The 15440-nt window shown below is 44.1% G+C and overlaps 1 protein-coding gene across 2 annotated transcripts in view; it reads right to left on the reverse strand.

Moving 5' to 3' along the window:
• The window catches only part of ssbp4 (single stranded DNA binding protein 4), an 85460-nt gene that overhangs the window by 4139 nt on the left and 65881 nt on the right, over nt 1–15440 (reverse strand). For both annotated transcript variants that reach the window (XM_061077814.1, XM_061077816.1), the window contains exons 6-12: nt 5316–5399; nt 2359–2485; nt 2152–2219; nt 982–1046; nt 464–509; nt 337–372; nt 149–203 (exon numbers count right to left, since the gene is read on the reverse strand). In XM_061077814.1, coding sequence (XP_060933797.1) covers nt 149–203; nt 337–372; nt 464–509; nt 982–1046; nt 2152–2219; nt 2359–2485; nt 5316–5399 — 481 coding nt within the window. The remainder of the gene's footprint in view (nt 1–148; nt 204–336; nt 373–463; nt 510–981; nt 1047–2151; nt 2220–2358; nt 2486–5315; nt 5400–15440) is intronic.

The raw sequence follows: 15440 nt of genomic DNA on the forward strand, positions 1-15440 counted from the left end.
AGTATTTAAAGCCCTATTTCTGCCTGTCTCCCAAAGAGAGATGTGTCTCTGACAGAGAACGGGTTTGATGTTTCTGAGACAGAGCCCTCCTTCAGTGAGCGCCGGATAAAAGCAGAAGTCAGAAGGGAAAGTGAAGTGTGTAACTCACCTCCGGGGCTAGGCATGATGGGAGTTCCTGGTGGGCCGCCTCCCCCTGGAGGGCCCTGAGGGGTGAAGAAGCGAGAGGAAAAGGAGAGAAGTGAGCGCTGAGTGCATGTAGATGGCAGCGTGCCTGTGAGATATCACGGCGTGATAGCTAATTTATGGCCCGTGGTCGGACACGATTCAGATACTTACCACGTAGTTGCCTGGAGATGAAGATGAATATGCTATCTATGGAGAGAGCAGATGAAACAGGACATGAGACACGGTTACTGTAAACACAGTCATACGGACGACTAAGACGTGAGAGAGCGTGACTCACTGAGTTTGAGTTGGGGTTTGGCCACGGACCTCTTCCACCAGGTCCCCTGGAAAGGCAAACACAGGGAGAAATGAGAAGCTGGTACTAGAGTGAAGCTCGGGCCAGATCTTCTGACCGAGTCTGACCCAAACACGAGAAAGCATTCTGTGTCCAAACCTGAGCTTTATGTTTTCCCCAATTACAGTTATCATGTCCCCTTGAGCCTTTTATGTTATAAGAAACATTTAGAGTAAAATAAGCTGTCAAAGCCGTGACAATTACCTAAACATTGCAGGAAAAAAGGTTTGTGATGTCACAAACCTATAGAACAAATCCTGTCAACTTGTGGGTGAGTCTCAGTGGCTGGAAAAGGCTCCTCAGCCACAGGTGAGCTTTGAGGGTTTGGAGTATTTAATTTTGTCTAATAAACTACTGGAGTGAGACTTCAACAATAGATACACAAAAACAACCTAAAACAGGCTCATCTCTGTGAGTAACATTTGTCAAATATCATAGAAGTGTGTTTTGAGTCTACTAACATGTTCATGCCCGGCATCCCTGGCCCCATGGAGTTCGGAGGAGGCCTCATCCCTCCACCGTAGTTCTGCAGAAGAGAGGAAGACACGGTCAGGGAGGCACATCACACCTGCTCCGTCTAAAGGTTTGAATCCTAATGAAGGTCAGTGGTGATCATGTCTCCCACTAACTAGAGTTTAATTATGCGCGTGTGTGGGTTGGCTGGAGTGGGCTGTGTGTGACGGTGGACAGCTGTGTGTGTGTCTGTATATGGTGTGTGTTTCTGCATGTCTGTCTCTATGTGTTCTTGCTCCCCTCTGTGTGTTTGTTTTCATCGCTGCCCAGCAGGCGGGTTTGGCTGGTGCTACATGCCTGAACTTGGGTGTGTGTGTGTGAGAGAGAGACAGAGAGTATGGGGGCAGGCCAGAGAGCAGCTCCACTAAGAGGAAGAGTTTTGTTCAGCAGACGATTACACTTGTCGAGCAGATGTCACACCAGCTGCTGGTGCACTAACTGCCAAAGTCACCGTGCCAGGGTGGCACAGAGAGGGGCCGGGGGGCACAGGGAGAGAGAGTGTGTGCGTGTGTGTGTGTGTCTTTGTGCGAGGTGATGTTGGAGCAGGAGGTGGTCGGGTGCAGAATGAAGCAGCTGTCTGGTGATGGTGATTCAAATGGAGCTGTTGTTTAAGCATCTCATGTACACACTGAATCACATCGACGATGATCAAATCGATAAAAGGAAAGCAGCAGTGGTCAGACTGTGTTGGTGGCGGATCACTCAGTCTGAGTCCGTCACACTAGGTGGGAGACGGAAGGATTTCACATGAAGAACTGGCGTTGGCTCTGGTCGGAGCCAAGCTAATCATCAAAGCGCTCTTGACATTTAAAGGCAAAAAGTTACGAGCCTGGCACAACCAAAACTTCTCCTCAGCAGAGGAGACGGATCATGTGCATGCAGTTTATAGGCTGCTGGTTTGACATTATAGCTGCTTTTATGGCGGCTCTGAATGAAGGGTAACCAAACATTGGGCTTGTTCATAAACTGTCAATGACCAAATCTGTGTGGGGGCAGCTGCAGAGTGAGTGCAGTGGGCTGGAAACAATAAAGGACACGAGCCACTGTCACGACTCGCTGTATTCTCACAGCCCTTTGTGTTATAATGGGTACGAGTGAGTCATATGACTGGTGCTTACCTGGGGACCCATCCCTCCCATGCCTCGGGGGGGATTCATTCTCATTGGACCTCCCATGTTTGGATGTCCTGTGGTGAGACATGGAGAGCGGCTTGTTAGCACGACAGCACTATTCACATCAGCAATGATTGTGCAGCTCGCTCAGAGACCGGCATGAGACTGCATAAGTGCAGCTCTTCTGAAATAACACTGCATGTTGGACTTTACCTTGAGGTCTGGTGGGGTCCAGGCTGTTTGGCAGGAGAGGCTGTGACCCGGGGATGCCCCCAGGAGGCTGATTTGGCATACGGAGGGCGGGCCTGGGGCCACCTGGGTACCGTGGAGACATGAATGGCTGCAGGAAGGACAGGGAGAGGATGATCGTTAGTTATTATTACCTCCACTTAAGACGTCATGTTTTCATCACCTTTTACTTGCCTGTTAGTTTGCATCATACACAAAACTACTGGATACATTACCAAGAAACTTAGTGGAAAGATGTGGTATTGGTCAGTTTCTTTAAGATACAGTTTTTTTTACATTTTCACAAATATCTAAGAGAATAGTTAATGGATCTTGGTGAAAAACATATCACGGGACTGAGTGTATCAAAAATTTGGTGAAACTATTGGTCCTTGGCTATGGTACGCACTCTTCTGAGTTCTATTTATTTCTGTAATAAGTTTAGGATGAAATAGATGAAACGGGTCTTATGATATCACAGATGTATTTGTTCTTCCAACTTTCTACACCAGGGTTATGTCCACAAAAACATGCAAAAGATTTCCTTTACTTAGCGTGAAATTTAGCATCTAATTAATGAAAACAGAAGCCAGAACCAATGAATTCAATAACAGAAACAGTAATTTCAGAATTGTCTCTAACCATATTGATGATTATGAAGAATCTATTAAGATGATGTAATCTACAACATTTGCTAATCTGAAGTACAACATTTTTTAATAAAGTAAGGTTCCGAAATGCATAAGGATATATAGACAATATATATTTATAGAGACGTGTGTAAAGTGGATGCAATTTCTGAGAAAATTAAATAGAATCAGAATAATGCACGGAATTTAAAATACACAAAGCACCACAGAGTACATATTTCCATATACCACTGTTATTATCAAATTCATGCTCTATGACATCACACATAATGTACATCTGCACCCTGCTCTTTTGTGTCTTAACATGGATAAATATTAACTGTGTTTTTTCACGGATCCTCTATATTTAGGCAGTTTTGTACAGGTAAATACTATAATAATAGTAGTTTCCTAAATCAAACCTGTACCTGCAAAACCAAATATGTTCTCTTTTCAGAACCAAAAATCTTTCCAAACACAGAAAACCTTATTTGATAATGTCTCAGTGTATCTAACCTGACCCCTCTTGGTGTGTTATTATTTCAGACCGGCAGGGGGAGCTATTGTGTTGAAAAATAATGTACTGTTGAAGTTTTGTTGAAAGAGGGGGCTTGCTAAGTTTTGCTAAGACCTCAGGTGGTGAAATCCATTAGGGTGAAGGTAAAGAAGACAGATAAGAGGGGGAACACATAAAGGTTGGAAACTTTGCCTGGAAAAAACAATGTGGGAGCGCGGGAGGGAGGTGGAGCAGAACAAGATGAGAGAAACATGACAGTTGGATGGAAGAAGGAGGATGAGTAGGAGCTGTTCTGCTTCTTCAACGTTTCCCTGTTTTGTGCTGCTGCCCCTTTTCCCACAGCGGGTTTGTGCATGTGTGTCACCAGACAGCACTGCTACAAAAATACAGCCTGCATGGATGGTTTGATTCCAAACTGCGAGAAACTGAAGACGCCACCGAGACAGATGTTTGAGCACGGAGAGGGGACGAGAACCGGCTGGCCGGGACACACGCAGTGCCAGAGCACAACCGGTGAATAATGTAAAGCGCCCCGGACAGATGGTTTTCACATTTACCTGTGAGAGTGCGCTGCCGCAACTACAAATGCCCACAGCCGCGGAGCCATATTTCTCTGTCAGACGATGAGATTTAATTGCAAAAGTCAATGCAAATATTTGAGTATCAAGGGGAAACATGCTGATTTGGCTGTGGGTTGGGTGAGAGCTGTGTGTTTTTTGTCACGGAGCATGAACAGCAGAATAATGTTCGTGTTAGTAGCTTCACTCGGGTGGTAAGCGCAGCACAAATAGATGACAAGATGAGACTGGTTTTCACTGGTAATTATATACTGTGTGTAATGTTCTGGACAGGTTAAGAAAATGACGAGGAAATGAATGTAAGTCTATGTAAAGTCTCTGAAGGTGACCTATGACAGAGTGTGTGTGCATAAGTGGAGAACAAGTTATATAATTGTGGTTACCCCTTGGGGTGAGATTGGAGAGGAGACTTACTACTGTTTTCTTTTCTCTCTCTCTCTCTCTCTCTCTCTCTCTCTCTCTCTCTCTCTCTCTCTCTCTCTCTCTCTCTCTCTCTCTCTCTCTCTCTCTCTCTCTCTCTCTCTCTCTCTCTCGACCATGTTATTGTAGTGTGGGCTTGTGCACAAAGAGCTGCACAGTGTCAGGCTGTGCTGCAATATTAATGGTCTATTGATGGACTATGGGATGGTGAGTGCTGGGCTGAGGGAGAGTCGAGGCCCTCCAGATGCACCTCCGCTCCTTACAGCTGGGCCAACACCGCTAAATTATTCATCCGGCCTACCATCGTGGATGCTGCCTGTCCTGTCTGTTAGCACAACAACGACCCGTGCGCTGTTTGTACACTGTGAGTGAGTGAGTGAGCAAGTGAGCGTTACGGTCGTAGGAAACGTGTGAATAGATCCTCTAGCATCATCAACTTACTGGCATTGTCTCCATTTGTTTATTTGTTATAGTTGTTATATTTGTTTATCATTATTGTATGGGGCACTAGGTTTAAAAAATTACACATAGGGAAAGAAAGCCCTTTAAGTGGACATTTCATGGACTGTCTTAGTTTCTGTAAGTATCATTCATTTATACACCCACATTAATAAACACCAGAATTTCCCTTTAACTATTGTTGTTGCTTTTTTAAACATTATTATTATTATTATTATGATATTGTGATTGTCTTCTATATTGTATTCGTGCCATGCCAAGCAATGTAATTGAAATCGATATTGAGTGAGTGAGAAGGATGGAAGGAAAAGGAGGATGGAGTTAACGTCTCTGTCTTACCTGTCCGTGAGGTCCCATCATGGGATTACTGGGGTTGTGTGGGGGAGGCTGTGCGTGAGGGGAAGGCTGAGATCCTGGTGGACCCTGGTGACGAGAGAAAGACAGAGAGATCTCAATCTACTGCACAGATACTGCCGATCTGCTTTAGAACAAATTAAATTAAACAAATTTACAATATATCCCTTGACAGGGTGAGCACTGGGGTTATTCATTAGAAACACTGTGGGATATGAGATTTAAAAGGAAATTTCTTCCACAGTATAGTATGGGTAATAATTTGCATGAGAGATTCATAATTTAATCATTTGTAATTTTTTTAAGTAGAGAGCACTAGGTCACATACAGTAAATGAAAGCAACATTCATATGATATGCATAAGTACATTCTCACATAAATTGAAACCTGCAGTTATATATGTTTCTGACAATATTACTGAAACAAATGCTTCCATATAAATAACTATTTGCAGTAGTTGTTGTTGAAATGGTTTAAAACAGTTGCCAGTCCAGCTGAGAATCAACACCAAACTCCTGCCATCTCTGGCTACTTCCCAGCCACAATTCGGTTTGACCCGTCAGTACGATTATATTCTATCAGCTCTCATGAACCACACAACAGAAAACAACGAAACACACCACCAGCAACTCAGGTTCAAAACAGCATGACATGATACCCGACTATATTGACACTGAGGAGAGACAAATGGAAATATGTAACGACTATCTCACACAAATATTGAGCAGACGTATTCGAAATTAAAACATTAATTGGAACATGAGGTGAAAAGTTCATATTCCAAATGTTCAAATTCTAAATATACAGTCAAGAAGCGCCTCAGAACGTTGTAAGTAGTTTGCCTCGTGTTCCAACAGAGGGCGCTCACCATCAGTTTGACCTGTTGCATGGAGGACGCTAGCTAGCAAAGTCGCAGCATCTGAGAAGCAGTGTATGGAAGCATACTGGGTTCTCCATCGTAGACAGCAAGCTAACAAATCAAGATAAGGCTGTTTGTTGACTTTGTACCATGAAACTAAGTTTTTCAACAAATCTGTAGGTTCATCTGTTAGCATGCCACCCGGGAGTCAGCCGAGGAGGCGCCACAGACAAGCAGAGCGGGAGCCATTCGATTACATTCAAACAAAATGCATCATGGCAAATCCATTCAACCTAGACATTTAGAAAAACAGCTCTTACCAACTCTGGTAAATTACTGCAATATAAAATATTTCTGCCACCTATTGGTCAGCGTCACTTAATGCAGCTGTAATTGACATTCAGGGAGTAAATGCAGCATGTCCAGACTAAGTGTGTTAATAACACAATATCTCTTCTGATACATCAATAAGGAGTGGATGTGAAAAGGTTTTTCACTGACATTTGCAGACACTCACATTGATTTCCATGGGCAGGAATTGTTCATTTTCCAGAAGAGGTCTGATCAATGCAGGAGGTGGACTTTAATCAAAGTTCGAATGCAATTGTGTAGTTACGACAAAGTATATTTCAGGTTGTTTTCCTGTCTTATTTTTTAAATGCCGATGCTCGGTGCTGCTGTCCACCAATGGAAGGTTAATCCTGCTGCTAGTTTCCCCTCCACAGAGAAATATTTGAACCCAATCAAACATCATTACAGCTCAACACAGAGAAATTAGTCCCGGGCTGAAAATACCAGAAATTATTATGTCACTTAAATGCACTCAGACTGTCACTGGTATGTGAACCGCAATTTCAGTATGTGAGTAGATGAACCCTTTCCTGAGTCCCTCAAAACAAACAGTGTTGATTACATTAAAGTTAATTCAGTATCAGAGGAGTGTGTGACCTCTGACCTCTGTCTCTTCCTACAGTAGCCTCACATGACTCCAGCAGCAGCAGCCGCTCCAGCAGAGATCTAGCTGAACATCACTACAGAGGGAAGAGGACCACCCACTGTCAGACCAGGCTTATCTACGAGTCTGTCAGCGCCTCCGCCAGGTACTCTGCTATAGTGTCACATTACAGATAGTGTGTGTGTGTGTGTGGTGCAACCAAGATAGTGACAACTGTGAATATGAGATCTGTCTTTTCTTTTCACAGGTGACATCAGGACCAACTTCTCTCATGTGCTGAATACCTGTGTGTGTGTGTGTGTGTTGGTTTGTATATGTTTGTGTTTGTACAATGAGTGTGTGTTGACCGAGTTTTCTGCTTCAACAGATGTGTATCTAGCATCACAGGGAAAAACTCAGGGATCAGGGGTTTACCAGTGTGCAATATAATGCACATACACACACAAACAGTTTTTATGAGTAACGCGAAAAGAATCCTAACCTAAAATACAATGATAAAGATATGCTTGACAAAGAAGACTCCTCCACAAACACACACACAGACACACACACGCTCTTACAAACATGCTTACATACTTTTGCATGCATTCCCGAGACACTCCTGTTGCCAGGATGGATCAGCAAGGGACACATTTTTTTTAGAATCTCTTACTAATGAATGCCAATGTTTTTTTTAAGTACTTCAAAAAATAATAATCAATTTGTTAAATTAATAATAATTGTCCCCTTTACTTTCCCCGATTAATTACTTCAGCAATAACACAAATATCACCGCACAACAGTCTAGACCTCCTCACCTGAGCGCATCATATTTCATGCAGGCAGCAGCTGCTCGGATACAGTCATCTCTCACTTTAAATCTCCCTCCCTGCTCGCTCTCTCCCTCATCGTTTCCCACCCTGCCCACTGAGCGCTCCGCTGGCGTGGCTGTGGAGCGCCGACAGAGTCGAGCACCAGGAGCCTGTGGGCGCTGCTACAGTGGGAAAATAAACATGCCTGACTGACGGCTTGAAACAAGTGTGTTCCCACAGGCGCAGATACGGTGCGGCGGCGCTGCCAGGTACACTGTATAAGAACACAGGTTTTGGCAGGAGGAAGGAGCTTGTACACACACGTTTAAACGATGCCATTCATGAGTAGAGCACTTATTCATGTAACCCTTTGTCTAACAAGTGTTGAGGACAGTGCAAGCAGCCAGGTTTGTATGTTCTTTATAAACAGGGCGGTTTACTTCTCTGCTGCATTGATCTATCCATTAGAGATATTGTCAAGCGACAGCCAGACAACACACAGCTGGTCAATACTCTATTCACCGGTGTGGAAATGTTTATTTAGTTGCACATACAGTGTTCTCTCTGAGTGCGTTGGCACAGCTGACGTTTGACGTGTGTAGCGGTGCCACGGTGGTTGTTCAGCCACTCTCTGTGTGTATGTTTTGGGTGGTTAACACCAGCTGTACTGGCTCGCTCCGACTCTCAGCAGGTTCACACCGGGGCTAATGCAGCGCTAGCTCTGTCTGACCTCAGAGGTTATTGTTGTTGCCAAGCCGCTCTGTGTGTGTGTGTGTCTAACAAGACATCCCTGCGGGGTCTGACTGCACTGACCCAGCTGCAGCAGTCTGCTTCCCCTCTACACACAGACACACACACACCAGTTTTAGTCAAGAGGACACTGCATTGACCTACATTCATTTTCCAATCCGTACACTAACTGGGACCATGATCACTAAATGACTGAGCCTCGACCCTTATTTTGAACTAATAACCAAAACTCAAGTCTTAACTGTAAAACTTAATAGTTCATCTTTTGGGGACCAGGTTTTTGTCCCAAAACGGGAGTCGAGTCCACATTAACTGGCTACAAGAACAGATTTATTTCAGAACACACACACACACACACACACACACACACACACACACCCACACTCTCTCACACACACTCACACATGTCTCTTGTTCTTCTCTATAATGTGCCATAATGGAGCATGGCTCCTCGGGCTGGGCCTCCCTGGGCCTTCCTGCTATTACATCTGAATGGGCCGGCATATGGCCTTTATGGCTGCACTGTTCTCTCTACAGGTCCCTGCAGAGAGACGCAGAGACAGAACATTTCAACTGTCACAGAGGTATAACACGGGGCGAGTTTGAAAAGTAGCCTGGTTGGGTTCAGAGTGTGTGCAAGCGTGCATGTGTGATTGCGTGGTGTTGTTTGTGTATTTGTGTCAGAGAGAGAGAGAGAGAGCGGGGGAGAAGGAGGAGGAACATGGGGAGCGTTAAATGAAGCAATTAATAAAATCATTTTCTACCCGGCTAAGGAGATAACAGCTTGGCACAGTACCACAAACCCATCAACACAACCCCCCCTCGCCTCCCCACCACTCATTTCAGCTTAAGGAAGACCCACACCGTTGCCCCTGATGGACCACTAAAAGAGAGAGAGATAGAGAGAGAGAGAGAAAGAGAGAGAGAGAGAGAGAGAGAGAGAGAGGGAGAGAGAGAGAGAGAGAGAGAGAGAGAGAGAGAGATTATGTGTAAAAGAGAGAGGGATGGAAGAATATCAGTCATTTCAGTTTTGCCTCATATTTACCTCTTGTAACACTAGAGGGCAGTGTGTAACTGCCATGAAACCACTGGACACACACACACACACACATACACACACACACACACAAACCAAGAGCAAGAACACAAAGCAGCCTGCATCACTGAACACAACAAACAAAGCCAGGAGGGACAGCACCACACACACACACACACACACACACACACACACACACACACACACACACACACAAACACACACTGACTGCACACTCATTGTCATTCCTTGCTAACATTCCAGAGAGAGCGGCGGTGGCAGCAGTAGGTCTCCTGCTCGCTCACTGTATATAGCTTGGCCACGCGTCAGCTCAGAGATGGGAACACGCTTTTCTCTCTGTGGACGCTCATGAAATGCTTACAGCCATAGGAAGGTAGCAAATGATTTAAAATGTATATGTATGTATGTTTGTATGTTTGTATGTTTGTATGTTTGTATGTTTGTATGTTTGTATGTTTGTATGTTTGTATGTTTGTGTGTGTGTGTTTGTGTGTGTGTGTGTGTGGTCCCCTCTTCCTCAGCTAGGAGGAGCGTTCACCTGAAGTTGAGACAGTTCGTAGCAAATTCTCCCGTCTGCCCCCGGCAGATAAAACATGCCGGATCAGAAACATGCTGCTGATAGGGATGAAGTATGAACAGCAGGAGACAAAGGCTACAGTCAAGCCACTGTTTAACAGTAGGGACTGTTATCAAACGGGTCTGAACTCAGTCGAACAGGAGCAACAGGCAGACAATGGACAGAGGAGACATTTGCTCTGTGATTTCAAGATGTCAGTTAAGGAGAATTGTAGTAGTGTTGTTTTAGTCGCCGTCCTCTCCAGGATAAGCAGTGATGATATGAACATAACCTTTTCAACAGACATGAAAAGTTGGTCCCTAAGTGTTTGTCCCATTCACAGCTCTGTGAATTTCAGATATGGTAGAAATACAAGTGTTTCACTGAGCTTTTTATGCTAAATCGGTGGATGTCACAGTTATGTTTCACTTCTTTGGATTCCGCTGCAACCAATAGGTATATTCAGTGTTTGGGGCCACAATCCACCTGAGATAATTATCTTTCTGACCCTCATTAAACCAACTGAAGGAACAACACTGACCCTGATCAGACAGAAAATGGATGTGAGAACGCAAACCAACTCCACTTTTCCTGCCAACTCCCCCCAAGCAAAATGTCTGGTTGAGCCCATACGAGAATACAGCAGGAAAATGTTCACAAATTCCCGGCCAGCGAGTGTTGATGACACTTTGAACACCTGACAGTCGTGAAAGTGGAAGAGGACATATATCTCAGGATGAAAAACATAGAAGATGGCAGTGAAGATGTCAACTCGGAAAGACAATGAGATCCTAGAGCTTTTGGTAATAAGGGCTGACGCTGGTGTTGATGATACATCATGTCCTGCCTCCTGTATGCTCTACCTATAGGCACCTCCTCTTGCCTCCATGTGACCGACATGTTTCTGTTGTTGTGAACACGTCTGACCCAAACAATCTCCTGCTGCGTTCTTCATATGTGACAGAAAAACCAACACGTCTGCAAACAGATATCGAGATGTGACTCCCGTTCCCTTTCTAAAGCCACTTCACCTTTATAATCCGCATCTTTGTAAAACAACTGCCCGGAACAGACCCGGAGATCAGTCTTAACTTTGATAAATAAATCACAGGGAGCAGATGTCTCCTTGATTCACCATGTGGCTGCCATGTGTCAGCTTCTAACAGGTTCTTGAAGTTGTATTTGATACCCAAGTTGCTTGTTCTTAAATGTGTAATCAAACCTAATCCTCTTGTTGTGCATTTTGGTATTGTCTCTGAAGTGCCGCAATTACCTGCAGTAAAACACACTGCCCTTGACTTTGAATTCTCTCCTCTTTTTTTTGGCAGGAGGAGCGATTCTAGTCTAGTCAAAAGACGTCGTCCCACCCTAACTGGTTTATGACCTAATGGATCACATTAAGTTTTTTGAGTAGCTGACATACACATGTAGATCAGTAGGTAGACAAAGAGGGATTTTTGGGGGGGCATTGTTTGACAGATGGACCATAAATCTCCAAAGAGCACATCTTATCTTATTTGCTTTTTCCTGGACAGAAGCCTAATGCTCTTATTTATGCTGCTTTCTTCCAGATTTTCTTACTATCCAGTTGACGCTGTAAAGAAACTACACCGCAAATCTTAGGCTACAACCATAGTTATACGGTTGAGTAATTATTATGCATACGATCTCTGTCTTCACAAGCATTATGAGTCCGTATCAATCAATACTGACACCTCTAAAAAAAACGTCCTGGGACAGCTCATGTACACTGGGCTTGTGCATGCCAGTGTAAATAGGAGGGATTTGGTTGTTGGTTGCAGAATTGTTGCAGATTGAACGAATATTAACTTTTCTCCTTCAAAACACACACAGAATTTAACTGGACAACAACAGTAAACAAAGACAACAGGGTCAGCAACACTTGTAACTGATTATCCATGTTGTGTCCTACACTGATTGGCAAAGCTAATGTTGGTTATTTTCTTCTGGAAGTGATTTCATGTGATAGGAGCCCGACGACATCAGCAGAGGCTACGTCATGAACGAAAAGACCCAATGAGCAAATAGAGTGTCTACGTCATTGTTTACTAACATCTACATTTCTGTCCTTCCAGACTAACAGTGTTCCCACGTTTTCAAACTAAAACAGGGCCGGCAGTGTTTCCAAACTTCACAGATTTAGCTGCTCTAAAACTGTATCCGAAGCAGTGGCAATGCGTTTTCAAACCAAACCGTAGTCGTGTGGATGTATCCTTAATGTTTTATATTACAGCCTTGTCCACGTAGCAGATGGGAGGTTAATCCATCAACTGTCCACTTTTGTCATCAGCTGGTATTTTTGTGATCTCTGAAAGACTTTTCTGAAATCTCGTCGTCCTCTCTCCTCCTACGCTTTCTTTCCTCCTCCTCATTGTCATTAACTCCGTCTCTTCTTGCTCCAACACCCCCCTCACCCACCCAGCACCACCCTCGTCCTCTCCCTCCCCCTGCTTGTCCTTCCCAGAGGGCCATGATGCAGCAGCAATGGACTTTCTCAGAGAAGAGATGGCTTATATGGCAAATGCAAACACTTGCAGCCTTTCTTCTCTTTTTCTTTTCCCTGCCTAAATCATGTCTTTCTCTTTATCATGCTTCTCTTTCGCTGCAGGACACCGATGTCAGGCTCGTCTTGTGAGCTACAGACTAGGGGAGCGTAGGAGCGGACGATCCCCTCCTACCTCCACCTCCATTTTCCTTCACTGTCTCCTCCACCTTCTCTCCCAGGACTGTAGCCAATAACAGTGTTGGGGTCACCTATGTTAATTACAGCGCTAGTGCAACTGGGAGAAAGAGACATTTTTCAAAAGTCTGCAACAGACACACACTCGCGGAGAGTGCATGCAAACAGTTCACACACAACAGAGTCGGTGAGTAAGCATGTGTCACTGAGGCAGTGTGTGCGAGAGCGAGAAAATAATAGTTTCAAAGACAAGGGAAACACAGAGAGAGTGAGGAAATGTCATGGAGAGGAATGCCAGGCGTATGAAGGGAGAGAGGGAAAGGTGGCGGGAGAACGCAGGAAATTCATTTTAACTAGATACAATCCATTTATAAGTCTGCCTTGAAAGCAGTGTTCACATTAATAAACATTTCAATCTTTCGTACTCAGTTTCATTGTGTTGTTGTCGGCAGCCGGACAATGACAATACCTCACCTCCAGTGTATCTCTGAGCAGAGAGAAGTAAAATCTGTGAGAGGGAATGATCAACCAAATTCCCCTTCACCTGCATCTATAAATGAACTATAGAAAACTCAGTAGCCTTTCAGTGCTGATTACAAATATTACTTCACCAAGGTGTGAGCGTCAGCCACATAAGACAGGACTCTGCGTGTTTCAGCTGTGGTTGAAGTTGAAAAATACCACATGATATTACTCAGACACATTAAAGTTCGGCCTCCTCCATGTTAGTGGATGGGAAAATGGATTAAACAAAAAGTAAAAGCAGATGTCAAATACATTTTCCCGACAATGGTTTTTGTGATTTTAAGTCATTCTTACGACACTGATGTTTCAAGAGCTCTTTTTTCTGGTAAGTTTGGTTTTAAAAAGTAATTTGAAGCAATAAAAAAAAGGGTGAAACATGATGATTGACAGTGGCGACTTTCTAACATGTGTATCGATGAGACTCTGCTGCTGAGGCTCCATCCCCCGATCACTACTGGGCAGTCTCAGGCTCCAAATGTGCAATATGGCAGCTTTCACATATTGGATATTGTGGCTTCATTTGTGGACAGTGGGAGTCAGTGGAGAGGCATCTTTATGGACAGTCTGTGGTCTCTCCCAGTGAGACCATTGGCCCTCCCAACGTTTATAAAGAGAGATAGCTCCACATCACATCGGCAAACATGAAAACCAGGTGGACGGCAACTTTTCTCCTTTTTCGGCACTCTGACGTCTTTCAGAGAACAAAAAGGAGTCAACACACAGGTCACCTGACACCTGACACCATGGTGCTTTTAAGCCCCAACCATCATGACAACCTCATTTATTTTCCTCCAGTCTAGGCAGCATGCTCCACACAACATGGCATGGCTAGGCTTCAAATTGTAGACATGCTAAATAGCTACTAGCCACCATACATACCCGCTGAGACTTTGCTAACTTTGAGGCTGCAAAAGGATACAGCATCTCCAACACAAAAACAACACAACCAGGCGTCTCGCAGAGGAGCACCAATAGATTGTCGCATGGAAGCTCTGTAGATCACAGGGTCACTTTATTCAGCTGTCTGTTTAGATGCAACTTTCACTGGGCTTCAAATCTCTTTACTGAGAGCAGGGAGGAAGGGGGTTGTTGTGGCTGAAAGGAGAATAGAGTCGTGGCTGACGAAGCATTTATTATAGTCAGAGATGCCGAAGCTAGTGCGACACCTAGAGGCAGCGAATCTCGTATTTATATAACCTGATCCTCTGTGCCTCTACACCCCAGTGTACTAGTACGTTTTACTGAGAGAAGAGAAGAGAAGAGAAGAGAAGAGAAGAGAAGAGAAGAGAAGAGAAGAGAAGAGAAGAGAAGAGAAGAGAAGAGAAGAGAAGAGAATAAAGCGTCTTTGAATCTACCCCCCCTTTCTTCTGCGTGTCTCCTCTCTACCCATCCTGCCTGTCTGTCTATCTGTCTGTCTGTCATGCACACAGGGTCTATTTATGGAAAGCAATGTCGCTCACGCAACACCATCAGATAGCTTTCTCTCTGCCCTGCTCACTGCTCATATATCATTAACATTCTCTGCGACCCCAGAACACACACACACACACACACACACAAACAAACACACACACACACAATCTGCAGAGCGCACGACATGCTGCCAATCAGCCGGCACAAGACAATGCAAGCAAATCGCTCTACAGTTTCCCGTTTATATGTACTAATAGATCAAGCATAACCGAGTAAATACCCAGTAGAAGTAAATACATAAAACATGCTCAGTCCTTTTCAGTATGTAAAGCATAATGGCAATTTGTTATTATTTTGTTATATAAGAAGAACACTAACCTATACTATACTCTACTACTATATTAGAGTTCCAACAAATTATTACTTTTTATTATGTTTTATTAATAATTTAGTGAAAATAGGGAAAAACCCCTCATCTTTGACCTCATCAAATCGCATGTTTT

This window comes from Limanda limanda, chromosome 9 (genome assembly GCF_963576545.1).
Source record: "Limanda limanda chromosome 9, fLimLim1.1, whole genome shotgun sequence".
NCBI lineage: Eukaryota > Metazoa > Chordata > Actinopteri > Pleuronectiformes > Pleuronectidae > Limanda > Limanda limanda.